The sequence below is a fragment of the Myotis nattereri genome, assembly GCF_964212035.1.
Source record: "Myotis nattereri genome assembly, chromosome: 19".
NCBI lineage: Eukaryota > Metazoa > Chordata > Mammalia > Chiroptera > Vespertilionidae > Myotis > Myotis nattereri.
The window spans coordinates 10,837,710-10,855,673 of record NC_138095.1 but is presented as its reverse complement, the minus strand read 5'-3'; the positions used below and the strand labels follow the sequence as shown (position 1 = coordinate 10,855,673).

Here is a 17,964-nt window from a genome sequence, read left to right as displayed (position 1 = left end):
AGTCTCGGGTTCGATTCCCAGGCAAGGGCACCTACATCAGTTGCAGGCTCGATCCCAGGCTCCCAGGTCAGGTGTGTGTGGGAGACAACCAATCTATGTCTCTCTCTCATATTGATGTTTCTCCCCCCCCCCCCCCCCAATTCTTTCTTAAAAAATCAATGGAAAAAAGATCTCGAGGTGAGGATTAACTAAAATAAAATAAAATACAATAAAAAACAGCAAAGTTCTTCTGTCCATCAACCCTGTAACCTTATTTATTATAGAATGACAGATCAGAAAAGTCAGGCAACAATTAGTGAGTAACTTTTTTTTGATCAGTGGCTTCTTAAAACGCCGCTATCTCTATGAATCCTAAAAGGTTCTTTTACTAAGCTCATTACTCTCACATTTCCTTAACATTCCACAATTTTCTCCTGAATGTAAATAATCACATAGATTATTATGAAATCAGGTATATTTAGAGTACTGCTGATCTTGGAACTTACATATCTGATTGTTGCCATTAAAAAATATTTCCCTTGTAGAAAATAATTATATTAGAACTATATAAAAATGCATTAAACACTATATTCCTCATAAAGTTAGAGTTACAATATGACCAGAATGATCCATTTGTAAGTATATACCCCAGAGAATGGAAAATATATATTCACACAAAAGCCTATACATGAATGTGTCGTAGCAGCACTATTCACAACAGCCAAAAAGTGAAAATTACCCCATATCCATTAATAGATGAGTGAACAAAATGTGGTATATCCATACAATGGAATATTATTCAGCTATAAAAAGGAATGGAGTACTAATACATACAATGTGGATGAACCTTGAAAATAGTATACCAACTGAAAATGCCAGACACCAAGATCAAATATTATATAAGTCCATATATATGAAGTGTCCAAAATAGGCAAACCTAGAATCAGAATCTACTTTCTGTTGTCAGGAATTGAGGGAGTGACTCCTAATTGGTAGGGAGTTTGTTTTGGAGTGATGAATATGTTTTGAAACAAGTTAATGGTGGTGTCGTACAACCCTGTGAATATAAGAAATGCCACTGAATTTTTTACTTTGAAAGTTGAGTGATATGGCAGGTGAATTATCATCTTGATTTTTAAAAATTCAATCAGGATCCTGTCTACAGGCAACAGGTGTATCAGGCTAAAATTTGACTTTCAAAAAATTATAGATATAAAAATAATAAGACTGGTTTCTTGATGCAGTTTGAAATCTAGCTGAGGGAAATTCCACAGAGGACTTTTTAAAAGGCTACAATTAGTGGCCATACACACTCTCCCAAGGTGACTACTTTGTTAAAAGGACAACTCACTTTCAGATATGGAGGTTCTACCAAATACATTAAAATTATCATGGACTGTTGGAAAACATCAAATTCTACCACATCTATTCACTTCCTAAATAAAATTTTGATCTTGACATTGTTCATGTAATCCTTATACCTTCCAACAACTACTTTTTAAAAAAATATGTTTTATTGATTTTTTACAGAGAGGAAGGGAGAGAGATAGAGAGTTAGAAACATCAATGAGAGAGAAACATCGATCAGCTGCCTCCTGTACACCCCCCACTGGGGATGTGCCCGCAACCAAGGTATATGCCCTTGACCAGAATCGAACCCGGGACCCTTGAGTCCGCAGGCCGACACTCTATCCATTGAGCCAAACCGGTTAGGGCTCCAACAACTACTTTTAAGACTGGTGAGCCCTGACTGGTTTGGCTCAGTGGATAGAGCGAAGGCCTGCAGACTGAAGGGTCCTGGGTTCGATTCCAGTCAAGGGCATGTACCTTGGTTGTGGGCACATCCCCAGTGGGGGCTGTGCAGGAGGCAGCTGGTCGATGTTTCTCTCTCATCGATGTTTCTAACTCTCTATCCCTCTCCCTTCCTCTCTGTAAAAAAATCAATAAAAAAAATAAAATAAAGACTGGTGTTACTCACAAAAACACTTGGCCACAATCCAAATCAAGTCCAAAGGCTAAAATATGAAATTGCTGTCTTTCTTTCTTTTTTAAGGTTTCAAGTTAAATCAAGCTTAAATCAACATCCCACACTTTTATAAGAATTACTTTACAGCCTTAGCTAGTTTGGCTCAATGGATAAAGCATCGACCTCTGGATCGAAGGGTCCCAGGTTCGAGTCTGGTCAAGGGCACATGCCCGGTTGCAGGCTCAATCCCCAGTAGGGGGCGTGCAAGAGGCAGCCGATCCATGACTCACTGATGTTTCCATCTCCCTCGCTTCCTCTCTGAAATCAATAAAAATATATTTTTAAAAAAGAACTACTTTACAACTCAATATTCCAAGGTCAGAATTTACATGGCACAGACCATGCTGCCATTCTTTAAAAGAAGTGATTTCAGTAAACTGTGGTTTAGTATGCAGGAGCTTTTGTTGCATTTTAATTATGAGTCATAAAGTGAATAAAGAAGTTGCGAACACATACCCTTAAGTAGAAAAAGCATTAGAAGGATAAACAATAGCTGAAGTCAGACTGGTTTTGAATTCATATATCTTGTCAAGAAAACTTAACCAGTGTTGTTACGGAAAGGGCTGGGATGGGGAGTCTTGGTGCTAGCGCTAGTTCTGCCATTAACTAGCGGAGTAACCTCAGCAAAGTCATTTGATCCTCTGTAGGCCACCGTTTTTTCATCAGTAAAATGAAAGAACTGGATTCCACAGTTACTAAGTCTTAAACTCTCATCAGGCTTTAATTCTATTCTTAAATAGCTTAGGGCTGTAGGAGGCCCAGTAATTACACACTAGGCAACTCCCGCAATTACACACTAGGCAGTTCTGATATTTTTGTGGACTTAGGCATCCATACTATATAGAGTAAGAGAACTACTAACTACAGGGAAGAAGGAAAAAGAAAAGTGCAAACAGCTCCTGCTGGTTCTGGTTTACTCCTGTTGGACCTAATAAAGAGAAAGCACCTTGGCCAACTTTCCACTGAATAGGAGTGGTTCCTATGTCTCACCACACCCATTATAGTTGGTTTTTCCTAAAAGAAATCCAGTGGGACTCTAAAAAATGCCGAAAAGCATCAAATACCTTTAGTCACTGCATGACTAATAGAACAGATCAATTCTAAATTAAAGAAATAAAACAGCTTTCCTTCTATACAGAAAAAAAATAACAGCTTTTATTCCACAGTCAAGTAGCCCTAGATGACCAGTGAGTTCCACAGATACTTAGCAATAAACAGTGTCAATCCAAACAAAATGAATTATCTATAGAACTAGAAAGTTCAAAACACTGAGGTTCAACATAGCATGATCATTCAACATAACCTTTTGATACAATTCAGTTTAAAACTCCAACTTCCAGAGTAAAAAGCAGTATTGAAGACTCGCTGAGATTCATCACCTCTTTCACAGCAAGAGATAATCAGTCCTGTGATGATAGAAGGCACCATCATAAGTACTGGTTTGTGTAAGTCAAAGATCAGATAAATGAGGCCAACAGAAGTTGTTTCAGGTGGCTTCCAAGATGACTTTCCAGAAGAGCTCCAAAACAACAGGACAGTCCTAGAGAACCTGTCTCCCCCTGATTTGCACAGAACACACACACACTTTTAAAATAGCTCTTTGTCAAATATAGTTGAAGAAGCCTGGCCACATTCCTTTCAGGAGGGATATAAAGCTGTGGTTTAAAATCTGGAACCCATGCTTGGACCTCTAGATAGTACATGGATGGACTTCATGAAGTCAGTAAATTCCCTGAATGAGCCCTTGGGCACTCAAAAATTCTCAGAAACTATACACAAGCGGAAGTTATGAACCACTGATTTAAAGCCAGATATAACACAGAAGAAATCTACTGGAGGTGTCCATATGAATAAGACAGGAAGTAATATCTGCTATTTGAGGTGCAAAATAACAAAGGGTGCCGTCATTTCAAAGCAAAACAAAATACGATCTGGTCAGAATTCCTTGAGGGTCAGAGAGTCCACTCCCTTCATCTTTTAGTCTAGATGAGGAAAATGAGCTGAGAGACTTTTGCCCAAAACCACAGAATCACAGGGCTAGTAAGTTGCAAGGTTGAGTACCAAATTAGGCTAGGTTTCTGCCAAGATGCTATGTTGATACTTTTTTCAGAATGGGTTTGAGCAAAATTTCACAAATCTTTCACAAAAGCCAGCACATAGCAAATCTATAAGGGGGAACTTCTGTGGCTCATTATCCCCTATCCTGTTGCACTATGGCTGCAATTTGAAAAAGCAGCACAGGTCACAAGCTCACTGAGTGAAGCACTTCTAAATGTAATGGAAAAAGACCGCCACCGACAGCCTTTTAATAAAGATACTGAATCAAGGTCAAATTGACGTCAGATTTGTAGCATTTCAATCTGCAAGCTCCTCAACCTTCTAAGGAGTCTGTCTTCCTCTTTTAAAAGTTAACATCTAGAGTGTTGCTTAAACATTAAATGACTTTTTCAACCCAGGTAATGGGGCCATTTATAAATTAAATTGAGAGCAACCTTTCCAGTTCCATGTTCACAAACAGTACATGTAGTAGAAGCAAAGATAATAGGCAGTTATTCTGGGATCAAATTAAAAAGTAATTATTGTCATAAAAAGTTACAGGACCATTTGTTCCAATGCCAAACTCGGCCTCAGCATATGAAGTTTAAAGGAAATCAAAAACTCAATCTCACCTGAGAAGTGAAACCAAAGTGACATTTGAACCCAAGTTCAATGACAGCATGTCCTTCCATTTCAAAGTGGTTTATTAAAAGACATGTCATGGCATAGGATTCTATGGCCTATACAGGGTCTTTGAAGACGTACATGATGGTAAAGTTGGTGATCTCTATTTGGCCCTTTCTGCAAGCTCTCGCCCTCGTCTCCCACCTCCCAAGGTGTAACAGGAATGGGCCTTGGGAAGCACCTGTGGCCTCAAAGGCTTTAACCAGTTCTCCAGGCTTTCTTGGCTGCCGTCTAGAAGAAGGTCTGACCATTCTATTTTGGGGCAAGGAGACTCTTCCTCCACCCTCGGTGACCTCAAGTGGGCAAGGACAGTTTGGGGGAAGGCACTGTGAGTGTTTTTTCGCCAGGCCGGGGGCCCCCACTGCGAGACTCGGGAAGACTCGGGAAAAGGATGGAGATCTGGTCGCAATCGAGGCGGCAAAAGAATGCGGCTGGGCTGCCGGGCTCACGACAGTCTGTCTGTCTGCTCGGGAGCCAGCGGCCCCAGGCCGGGCCGTGGCGTCGGGATCACTCGAAGCAGCAGAGGTTTCCCGGGACACGCGGAGAGGGAGGGCGGAGGGAGGGCCCAGGAGCGAGGTTACGAGCCTGCAGGTGTCTGCGGGGGGAGGGGACGAGGTCGTCCAGGGCTGGCACAGCCAAGTGACTAAGCGTGCGGCTCTGAACTCGACCAAACCGGTCCCGTTCTCAGGCTGCATGACCTTGAGTTCGTGGCTTGACCGCTCTGCGCCTCAGTTTCCTCGCCTCTAAAATGGGGGTTGGCCAAGCGGAAAACGCACCTCGGAGCGCTTGGCACGGCGCCTGGCACCTCGTAAGCGCTCCCGACATGAGAGCTACTACTGGCTCTCGGGCTCCGCTCGCTGCCCAGAGAAAAGAGGGAAGTCCCGAGCAGGGGAGTCCCCAGAAGGCGGATTCCGGGCTGGGGGGGTGGGAGGGGAGAGCCGGGCCGGGGGACTCACCAAGTACGTCCGCTGAACGGTGCCGGGCCACGAAGCACGCGTCGTCCCCGTAGCACGCGCCCTTCTTGAGGAGGCCCTTACGGAAGTCCTTGCCAAAGCCGCAGCTGGCCGTCACCAGCCCGTAGTCGCCGCCGCCGCCGCCGCCGCCGCCGGCCCTGGGGTCGGTCTGCGAGAGGCCGCCGAGCACGGCGCGGGCTACCAGCCGCCCGTACGAGAGGACCGAGAACATCGCCGCCGCCGCCCCCCCAAGGAGGCGGGGGGCCCGAGAAGCAGGAGGACGCGGAGGCCCGGAGCCGGTTCTCTCTTCAGCCGCAGCCGCGCCGCCGCTCGGGCGCTCCTCAGGGCGGCGCGCGGTCACTGCCGCCGCCCGTGCCCGTCTCGCGGAGCCTCGCACACGCCCCGCCGCGCGCACCGGAGCCAGAGCGAGGTCAAAGCCGGCGGCACCTCCGCCTCAGCCCAACTGGGGTCCGGGCTGCAGCCACCGCTGCCGCCGCCATCTTCCGCTCCACTAGCGTGTTCCGGGCCGCGCCGGGAGCACCGCCCCCCTCTGTGGGCCCGCCCACATCCCCGCCCATTATTCGCGGCTTTGCCCAAGCCCCGCCCCTCGGGCTCGGTGCCCTTTGCAATCACCCAGGTCGAGAGTGCGCAGAGGGTGTGGACGCAATGTCTCCTGGGAGTTGTAGTCGCTTTTTACTTCACTGCCTAGTATCCAGGACTTCGAGGATTTCCCCTAGACGCGGGACCTAAATTATTGAGAATTAAGGTGGACTGTTTGAAAGTTTTCTCCCCTGTTTTAAGCATATCTTTTAAAGGCTATTGTTTTAAATAACGCCACCATTCTTTTAAAGAAAAACCTGAAAGAAGCTAGGATCAGGTCATCAATATTATTCTGTAGTATATATATTAAAGAAATTGAAGTACACAAACCTAGTGACACCTTCAGAATTTATATACTGGAAGCACTAGGGCTGGCAATCTGGAAAGAAGAGCCGTTTTGCATAGTATTTAGGAAAATTCGAGAAAATGTTGTATGTCCCTATTAGAATGGGAGAGGGGGCGTGAGTGTGGGCAAGTAGTGACAGAGATACAGACATGGCCACTGCAGATGTTATAGAGAAGTGTTTCAGACTTCGTAGATGGTTCTGCCAAATTGAGAATAAATAATTCCAGGCCCCAAATTTCGTTGCCCCAAATCTTAATTTTCTTGTGGATCCACCTGCAGGTCTCCCAACCTCTGGCTTGGGTGCCGGGAGAGGTGGCGCAGTACCAAAGACTTGAGAGGGTATGGACGGACGCCTTTTCCTTTCTCCTTCACAGCGCCACCTCTTCTTGTCCAGAGGACAGTCCTTGGCAAGAAAGGCAGCTCCCCTACTTATTCTTTTGTTAGTTCTCAGCCCACCACTGACATGACAGTATCCTTTTCCAGATTTTTTACTATTATTTAAGCAACCTTCTTCTGAAATTATTTAGGTTGAATAATAACTAAATTTAATGAGATTTGCTCACCAAATAACAGGTTCGTATGTGTGTATGAATGTACATTCAGATTATATACCATGCCTAGGGGTGCTGTACATAATCTAGCTTTTGCACTTCATTTGGTGTCATGGGACGACCCCGTCACTGAAGGCTCCAGCCATGCTCACAGCTACCTTGGGCCTTAGCTCTTGTTCTTCCTTCTACCCACTAGAATGTAACTCCATTATCTGGACATTTGGGCACACAGTGAGTGAATGAATGAATATTTCACTAGATCCTAAGCTTTCCAAGGGCAAGGATCATTTGCCATTGTATTATTAGATCGAATGCAATCCCTGGCATGCAGTAGGGTATTTTGTAAATGTTTGTTGAATAAAAGAATAATTGAATAGGAACCTTAAATAATATAAAAAGTAATGTTTTTTGAATAAAGGAATGATTGAATGAATGGGGTTCACAAATAAAAGAAAATTGAGATTTGATGCAAGTGATCCGATTTGGAATGATTTTTAGTTTTATTGAAACATAAATATAGTCTGGCTGGTGTGGTTCACGGTTTGATTCCCTGTTAGGGCACATGCCCCAGTTGTGGGCTCCATCCCCAGTAGGGTGTGTGCAGGAGGCAACCAATTGATGATTTTTTTAAAAATATATTTTAATGATTTTCTACAGAGAGGAAGGGAGAGGAATAGAGAGTTAGAAACATCGATCAGCTGCCTCCTGCACACCCCCTACTAGGGATGTGCCTGCAACCAAGGTACATGCCCTTGACCAGAATCGAACCTGGGACCCTTCAGTCTGCAGGCTGATGCTCTATCCACTGAGCCAAACCGGTTAGGGCCAATTGATGATTTTTTTCATCATTGATATTTCTATCTCTCCCTCTTTCCTCTTCTCTCTGAAATCAATAAAAAAACATTATATATATATTGCATTGGTCCTTTTCCAGTTCACTTTTAACAGAAGTGTAGTTATTCCTGGGGTTCCCATCTAATTCTTTTTTTTTTAAATATATTTTATTGATTTTTTACAGAGAGGAAGGGAGAGAGATAGAGAGTTAGAAACATTGATGAGAGAGAAACATCGATCAGCTGCCTCCTGCACATCTCCTACTGGGGATATGCCCGCAACGCAGGTACATGCCCTTGACTGGAATCGAACCTGGGACCTCTCAGTCCGCAGGCCGATGCTCTATCCACTGAGCCAAACCGGTTTTGGCTAATTCTTTAAATTATTGTTTTTATTAATGTACCTAAAGTCCTGCCAACCATCTACTTAAAGCACCTTATTCTGTTTTATTCTGTTATCCTAATTATTGTCATTAAACACTTTTGCAGTTTACAATGTGCCAAAGTACTCTATATGTTTCTGTCCTTAAGGGTTTTCATCAAAATTGGATGGAATAAATCATTTCACATAGTGAGTGGCCTTTTGTCAAATATGTAGACCAAAAAAAGTTCATTTACTGGGTAGAAGATAGAGTGACCCCAAGCATGCAATCACACCTTGCTATTTTTTATGGCCCACAGCAATTGGAGAGCGCCCAGAAGAGGGGGTGGAGCCTTGTGGAGCCTCTGCTTGGCATTTATGTCTATGCCAGCTGTGTTAAAGGTTGTTCTTTCGAGCACACACACCACTGTCAAATCCCAGCCAGGCTGTCAGGTAATTCTACCCCAAGGACAAACTTTTTAAAATAGCATGTCCACCCCTTTCCTTGCCTCATCAGCTCCTTCAGATTGCTCCGGCCTTTCATTTTCAGGGCATATATTATTAATTTCTGTGTCATTCACAAGGACCGGTTGGATGAGATGAGCAGGAACATAAAATGTGACTCTGAAGCTGGTAACCTCTGCTCTGATGGAGCTGCTGTTTTCACAGTGAAGTGATATGGGTCACTTGAGTTTCTTGCAAATGAGCTTCCTGCAAATGAGTTGCTCACCAAAGTACAATGTGAACAGAATCCTTTCTCAAAGCTCCGTTGCACTTTTTGGAAAGGAGAGGAGACAGGGCCTCAGGTTCCCTTTGAATCATTTATTCCAGAGCCAGCGTTGAAAAGTTTCACCATGGTGGAGAAGCCAGGAGGGGGTGCTTTGAAAAAAAACACCAAAACACTTTTCCCTGACCTCTCCCCGGAGCACAATTCACTTTTGACATTTTGCTAGACCTAAAAAGCCCTAACGAGTTTTCTCCCTTAACAGAGTTACATTCTTAACACTTCAAGGATTCCTGGGAGGTCAGTTGTCACTCTCGGTGGCGAAGAAGTAGTGAAAATACCATCTGTGTTCCCAGGGCACCTCGATGGCATTAGGAAAGAGTTTTTGCACTGGAGTTACCCCCAGCTCCTAAAAAAAGAAAAGGGAAAAAAAAGAGGCATGAATTCCCTAGTGAGATTTTCTGCCAGACTGGTACACCGATCTCTTCTGATTTCTATTTGCTAACCTATTCAAAAGGAGCACAAATTAGTTTATGGCAAGGTTTCTCAACCTTGGCACTACTGGCATTTGGGCCAGATTATTCTTCATTGTGGGGGGTGTCCTGTGCATCAAAAAGGGCTTAGCAGCATCCCTGGCCTCTACCCACTAGATGCCAGTGGCGTGCCATCACCTCCTACTTGGGACAACCAATAATGTCTCAGATATTGCCAAAAGTCCCCTAGGGAATAAAACCACCCCCGTCTAGAACCACTGGGTTATACTAATGTCATGCACATAAACAAATAGTTGGCGGAGCACTTTGGGCCAGAGACAAAAAAAGCAGATGGTGCCTTCATGGCCATCACAGTATAGCAGGAGGGTTCAAATTAAGTAAATACATAGAGAATAAAAGCACTAAGGGGTGAAATAAAAGAGGCGTGTGGGAAAGAGAATGGGACCCATTGGGGCCAGAGAACACAAGGCATCTCATGAAGAGGTGACATTTGTGAGAGGCCTGAATGAACAGACAGAGGTCTGCAGAGGGGGTATAACCATTCCAAGAGGACGAAGTGGAACCTCAATGAATGCAGAGTGTTTGCAAGAAAGCAAGTAGTCGAGTGCAGCTCAACCTTAGAGTCTGAATAAGGAATAATGAGAAATGGGGCTAGGAAAAAGAGTTTAGGAAGTATTAGGCAAATAGTTTAGGAAGTCCTAGTCCATAAAAAGGGATGAAGTTATGATAAATGCCTGGACAGCAATGAACCTTGAAAACATTATGCTAAATTAAAGAAAATAGTCCCCAAAGACCACATACTGTATGATGCTATTTATATGACATGCCCAGAATAGGCAAATCCATAGAGACAGAAAGCAGATTAGTGGTTGCCAGGGACCAGGAGGAAAGGGAATGGGATGTGACTGCTAATGGGTATGGGATTTCTCCTTGGGGTAATGAAAATGTTCTGGAATTAGATAGTGGTGATGATTGCACAAACTTATAAATATACTAAAAAAAAACCAAACACACACTCCAAAAAAAAAAAAAACATTGACCTGTACACTTTAAAAAGGTGAATGTTGCCCTAGCCGGTTTGGCTCAGTGGATAGAGTGTCAGCCTGCGGACTGAAGGGTCCCAGGTTCGATTCTGGTCAAGGGCACATGCCCATGTTTCGGACTCGATCCCCAGTAGGGATCATGCAGGAGGCAGCCAATCAATGATTCTTTCTCATCATTGATGTTTCTATCTCTCTCTCCCTCTCCCTTCCTCTCTGTAATCAATTATATATATATATAGATAGGGTGGATGTTGTGGTACATGAATTACATCTCAGGAAACCAGTTTAGGATCTGTTGTAGAGGGCCTTATATGCTAAACTGAGGATATTTAATGCTGGAGACACCAAGGAGGGGGGGCTGTCACCAAATGTTTTTAAAATGCCAGTAATAATAATAAAACATTAAATAATATGTCAAAGTATAATAAAATAATTAAAAATAAAATAATAATAGTGATAATGAGGATAGTAATGAGGGTGAGAACAATAGATACCACAGATTGAGCTCTTACCGCGTGCTTCACCTCATCATCTGCTCTGACCACCTATTTATTTTTGTTTCACAAAATATATTTTATTTTACTTTTATTTATTTTATTTTTCCGAAGGGCCCAGCCCATTCCCGAAGGCCAGAACCTAGTTCCGAAGAGCTGAGCCTACCCCATAGAGCTTAATCAAGTCCCGAACAGCCGAACCCATTACCAAAGAGACAAGCCCAATCTGACCACCTGTTTAAACACATGACCACCCAACAGTCTCATCTGTGTTTTTCTTCATAGGACTTATTTATTTTGTTTATTGTTTGGCTCTTCCCTGACTAACATGTAAGTTCCACGAGAGCAACGAGATTTTGTCTATTTTATCCACTACTTTATCTCAAGTGCCCAGAACAGTGCCTGGTAAATAATAGGTGCTAAATAAATTCCTAATAAGTGAATGCTGTTGAATAAAAAAAAACCTTAGAGATCCCATAAAACAAATGTCTTATTTTACATTGGAGGAAAGGGGGCGAATAGCATGCTCACTTCATAGGAAATTAATGGGTGGAGCTGAGCTGAACTGGAGAGGTTAGATACTGTCCTGCAAAGCCCTTTTGAAGGAACTAGCCATAAGCTAGGATCCATTTTCTACATTCTGTGATAACAGTATTTTACTTTTCCTTGGAGGAATGACTAATCCAGCGCCCCCTTGGTTCATGCAGTTTGGGTGGAACGGGACCAGAGGTGGTCACATGACCCAGGCGTGACTAATCAGAGCATGGCATTCTCTTATTCACAGTGATTTGTCCAGAGAGAAGGCACATGACCCAAGATAGGTCAATGAAACTCCATTATGGGATTTTGCTGAAAATATTAAGGAGAAATTCCCATTCGAATTTGTAAACTGGTAGAATGCAAGCTTGCAGCAGCTTATGGGCATCTTTGCCACTACTTGGAAAGAGTCAGCCCGAGAATAAAGGCAACACAGAGAGACGCAGAGCCTAGAAGCAGAGGCTTGGTGACATTGATGAAAACCCTGCATCCAGCTTTATCTGAAGAGGATCAGTCCCTGAACTCCTGTTCATTCCCTGTTTTGCTTGAGTTGCTTTGAGTTTGGCTTACAATACAGTGAATCCTGACAAACACATCATATGACCCAGGTGCCATGGAGAAGAGGGAACTTCCACCCCTCAGTAGAAACACTGCTGAAGGAAAACTTCTGACCTCTTCGTTTCATGGGACGAGGAGTCATTTGATTGGTGGATTTGGGAAGAGATGCTGAGCCTGTGACCCAGTCCCTTTCTCTTTTTTTATTTCTTGCTGTGGCCTGATGTGGGAAACCGCCTATTGTCTTCACTAGCAGAGAGGTGTAGACAGAGAACCCGGAAGGCTGGTGACCTTTGAAGCCCTAGCAAAGGTCAGAGCTGTGCACCACCTCTGTTAATCCAGATAATGGCAGCTGAAGCAACCTCCCCACCTTTAGTCATGTAAATCCTTATTGATAAAATAGTCTGTGTGTCACTGGAACCTCCCTGCCTAAGGGTTGTGGGTGTATCCCATACCAATAAAAGCTTGGTGAGGCCTGAGCACCAGTGGAAGTCTTTCCTCTGGAGTTGGACTTACCGGCCTGGCCCCCAATATTCCCAAATTATCTCTTGTCTCTTCTCTTTCATTTTGTGTGGGGCTCCTCTTCCAGATCCTGAACCCTGAACCACGCGGGACGTGGAGGGAAACATTTACCACAGCCTGACGTTTGGATACTCGTTTCCTCCTCTGCTATGGAGAGTCTGTCCCTGTGGAGGAGGCCGGCAGTCCCCCAGCCTGTGACTGGGTGAATCAATATGATCCAGAGGGTGACTGTGCATGAAGTCCTGTCCTGTTCTGTTCTCCAATCAGCCTTATCAATAAAGCGGAGACTTCAAAGCTCCACCTGCCTGATCCATACATCTACTTCTCAGTGGACTTCACATTTGGAAAGGCTGAGAAGGGTGTAATTAATTCTTCTCTCCATAACCCCTCAACATGTTAATTTGCTCTTCAGAAAACTTTGAGAGGCAGGCATGAAGACTGACATTTGGGGGCTAACATAACACGGGGAGAGCAAGTTTCTGATGCAGTCAGGGCTCTAGGCTGGGGTAATTGTGCGTCAAGTGGGTTCTTAACCTGAGCAGTTTGTAACAGCTTCAGTTATTCAGCAGGATTTTAACTGGCAGAGGTCTGAGTACAAGGGCCTCTGGGGGCAGGCCTTGACCTAACCCCTGTGAGCACAGCTTTGACCTCAGCAGGTGGCTGGAGCAGGGATTAGGTCATTGGGCGGGGCGGGGTGGTGAGGGGTGGGGTGCAGGTTTCTGTCCCAGGAAAGGCTTACTTTAACGAGGGCAGACCTTGAGTTTACAACCATTTAGGCAGAAGGTTTTTGCTTCTTGTAGAACATCTTTCAGCAAAGCTTTAGGCTGGACTTTATACAGCAAAGGCAACTAAATCATTCATCTTTGACAGCATCTTGTTTGATGCTAAACCCATCCTTTTGTGTGTTGTTCTGAGCTTCCTTCCGAGCCACGAGCAAGACCCGTGGAAGGATGATCTCTATTCCTTTTGGCTTCTACCTGCTGGTAAAGCTCACTTCACCGCTGAGATCCCACGTGGGCTCTGATTGTTAATTGCATAAGCCTTGATCGCGAACAATGAAAAGACATCCCGCATATCAGATATTTACATTACGATTCATAACAGTAGCAAAATTACAGTTATGAAGTAGCAACGAAAATAATTTTATGATTGGGGGTCACCACAACATGAGGAACTGTATTAAAGGGTCTCGGCGTTAGGAAGGTTGAGAACCACTGGTTTAGGATTTGGGAAGCCCAGACTCTGGTTTTACCCATAAAATGGGAGTGTATTTTACTAATGAAAATAAATAAAAAGAACAGTGCCTTTATTATAAAGGAGATACATTTGTGTGTGGGGGTGGGGGGTGGGGGGCAGGAAGGGGGGTTGAAGTAGAGAAAGCTAATGAAAACCCAAAATGGGAGAAGGAGTTAATGAAGCTATGCCTGGAAAACTTTGTCTCAGGAAATGGGTTTACTCAGGAAATCAGGGAGGAATGAGATTGTTTTAAAAACATGCTTCTAGCCCTAGCCGGTTTGGCTCAGTGGATAGAGCGTTAGCCTGCAGACTGAAGGGTCCCAGGTTCAATTCCGGTCAAGGGCATGTGCCCAGGTTGTGAGCTTGAGCCCCAATAGGAGGCATGCAGGAGGCAGCCAATCAATGATTCTCTCTCATCATTGATGATCCTATCTCTCTCCCTCTCCCTTCTCTGAAATCAGAATAGGGTGATTCATTCCATAGTGCATTTTTTGAAATATAAAGTATTATGCCTATTTGGGCTGAGGGGAGGGGGATTCTGGGGGAAATCATATGGGCTTTTCTTTTTATTTCTTGTCAAAGGCACAAATATGCTGTCCCCACCACTGGTGGTTTCTGTCCTCTGAGTATGACAACAGAACGGGATGCAATTCGAAAGTTCCTTCTCTCTTTGCTCCCTTCCATGACAATGTAGGGCTCTTAGTTAATGGGCTTTATTGCTAATTACCAGGAAACAACCAAAGTATTAACAGTGTCAAAAGTCAAAACACGACTCATTCAGATAGAGAATGAACACATGTCAAAAATTTGTTCAGCCGAAACCGGTTTGGCTCAGTGGATAGAGCGTCGGCTTGCGGACTGAAGGGTCCCAGGTTCGATTCCGGTCAAGGGCATGTACCTGGGTTGCGGGCACATCCCCAGTAGGAGAGGTGCAGGAGGCAGCTGATCGATGTTTCTAACTCTCTATCTCTCTCCCTTCCTCTCTGTAAAAAATCAATAAAATGTATTTAAAAAAAATTTTTTTTTCAACTTGTTGAAGAGAAAAATAGTAAGATGGTAAAGCTGATTCAGAGAGCACTTTGAAGAAGTAGGAAACTTATATATAAAACTAGTTAATCTCCACAGAGTAATAAAAACTATAAGCTTCTGGGTCCTTTTTACTGGAGATAAATAATTTGAAACTACCAGTCAAAAACCTGAGCCATTAGTCAACAATAAGTGAGTAGGCAAACAAAAGTGTAATTTTTGGCCTACGGGCCAAAGCTGGCCCTGCTGTTGGCATTTTTAATAAAGTTATTTTGGAACACAGCCACACCCACTTGTTTATATATTGTCTACACAGCTCTACAGTGACAGAGTACTAACACAACAGAATTGAATGACTGACAAAGAGCATAAAGCCAGCCTTAAAACCTAAAATATTTACTATCTGGACCATTACAGAAAAAGTTTGGCAACCCCAGCTAGAAAATTAATTCTTGGGTGGACTTGTTAAACAATGTCCTAGATGACATGGAAAGAATTGTACTGTCTTCTCTTGGTCTTATGTTCAAATTTTGGGTAACTTTTTCAAAAGGAGATGTTTGGCTTACACATTTGGGGGACATTTTGAGAGTTAACTCTGGCCTATAATTCCTCAATCCTCCTGTCCACCCACTTCAACACCCCCTTTCTACATTGGTGATGATTTCAATAGCCTTAGCCTTCCCAACTCTTTTCTCTGAATGTGGAGCTTATGAAAACCTCCTTTAAAAAAACAAACAAACAAAAAAAACACTTCCTTATTTATTAAAAAAAAATATTCTTATTGATTTCAGGGAAGGGAGAGGGGGAGGGATAGAAACATCAGTGATGGGAGAGAATCATTGATTGGCTGCCTCCTGCATGCCCCACACCGAGGATGGAGTCTACAACCTGAGCGTGACCTCCTGATTCATAGGTCAAAGTTCAACCACTGACCCATGCTATGCTGGCAAGGCTGGAAACCTCCTTTTAAGTGCAAGTGAGCCTGAAAAGTTACTGATATTCAGTAATGACCTTTACAGAGTCATTTTTGCCCAAGAAGGCATTCTATTTTTGAGTAAGGACTCCAGTTAGGGGTTGTGCCTCATACTAGAACACACATATGGAAGGTCTTTGTGGGGGGTGTGGGGAGGTCCTCTCACCTTTGAATTAAGTTCCAGATCTGTTGCAAACTTTTAAATTCTAAGAAGGCAATGACAGTGTGTGCTTGCCCATTGCTGTTTCCCTGGTTTCGGGCACCTAGGAGATGCTCAGTAAATATTTGTAGAGTGAACGATAGAGCCAATGGAAAAAAATAAATAAAGATAAAGGGTTTTTCTCCTCGGGGTCAGCTCTGTGTGAAGTTTTGGTGATGAAGGCTGCCACCTGCAGGGGAAAAAGTGAAACTGCAAGATTCAGAACTCAAGCCCTGGGGAAAATATGGTCAACTTCAAGGCAAGATGACCTGAGAATCGATTGTTCCTTTTGCTTTAGGCAGAATTAATCAACATCATTTTGTCCTTTCCAATTAAGGAACTCTAAATACCTTTCTGAATAACATTATTAAGCCTTTGTGCTTAGTGAGTGCCCAGCACCATTTCTAAGCCTTTGGTGTGCTTAGTGAGTGCCCAGCACCATTTCTAAGCCTTTGGTGTGCTTAGTGAGTGCCCAGCACCATTTTTAAGCCTTTGGTGTGCTTAGTGAGTGCCCAGCACCATGCCATGCACACACAATGTTTTTAGGACATTTCGATTTTAAAAAATATCTATTTTATTGATTTTTTACAGAGAGGAAGGGAGAGGGATAGAGAGCCAGAATCATCAATGAGAGAGAAACATCGATCAGCCGCCCCGTGCACCCCCCCCACTGGGGATGTGCCTGCAACCCAGGCACATGCCCTTGACTGGAATCAAACCTGGGGGACCCTTGAGTCCGCAGGCTGACGCTCTATCCACTGAGCCAAACCGGCTATGGTGGACATTTCGATTTTTGCATTGTCTTCATAACTACATGCATTCTTGTCAGATCACGGCTCCTTTTTGGGTATGGAAAACACTGCTTCAACAATGTGAGGTTGATGCTTTTGACATGCTCTTACCCTGCTTTGTATTGCTTTTCTTTTGGTCTCCACGTTCTTTCCAACCAATTTGGGTTTAACAAAAGGCACAAGCTTTGAAGCAAGCTGTGGCAGAAATGCCTGCGCCCATGACATGGCAGAATGCAGTAGGTTCAGGCCACAAGAAGAATTCACTAACAGGATGCCAGTAAGGGGTGAGTGAAAGAGGAACTACCTGCGGGTCCTGAGGACAATGATGAAAACATGTTTACAGCACAGAAACAGAACTACAAGGGGGTGAGGGGGGGGGAGGGGGAAGAGCAGTGTCCCTCGGTGGTATAAGGAGGTCAGCTCACTTCCATTTGTTGAGGCTCTTTGTCTACAGGAAAATGAAGGATTCGTTTCTTCATTTAATATTTAGCAATCCCAAGATTAAAATGCAATGGAAATGTGCCATTATGAGATGACTGAATTTCTGATAAGTCAACCAATAAAACCACAATGAGATACTTCCACACATTTACTAGAACAGCTAAAAATGAAAACAAAACTGACCATACCAAGTTTTTATAAGCATGAGGAATAACTGGAAATCTTCTAAATTGTTGGTGGAAGTGCAAAATGTACAGTCACTTTGGAGAAAATGTTGGGCAGTTTCTTGACAAATTAAACATAGCCCCACTGTACACCTCAGAAATCTCAATCCTAGGTATGTACCCAAGAGAAATGAAAATGTATGTTCACACAATCTGTATAAGTGAATGTTTATAGTGTATAGTGGCTTTATTTATAATTGCCAAAAACTGGAAATACTCAAATTCCTCCAAAAGGTAAATGAATGAAGCAATTGTGGTACACCCATCATGGAATACTTGTCAGCAATAAAAAGGAGTACATTGAAATAAACCTTGCATATATGGCTAAATTATTT

The 17,964-nt window shown here is 43.6% G+C and overlaps 1 protein-coding gene across 1 annotated transcript in view; it reads right to left on the bottom strand.

The window, feature by feature from the left end:
- Nucleotides 1-5,911, bottom strand: part of PPTC7 (protein phosphatase targeting COQ7) — a gene marked incomplete at both ends in the record, with an annotated part of 41,768 nt that extends 35,857 nt beyond the window's left edge. The window contains one exon of the mRNA XM_081114186.1: nucleotides 5,683-5,911. Coding sequence (XP_080970312.1) covers nucleotides 5,683-5,911 — 229 coding nt within the window. The remainder of the gene's footprint in view (nucleotides 1-5,682) is intronic.
- Between the last annotated feature and the right edge of the window lie 12,053 nt (nucleotides 5,912-17,964).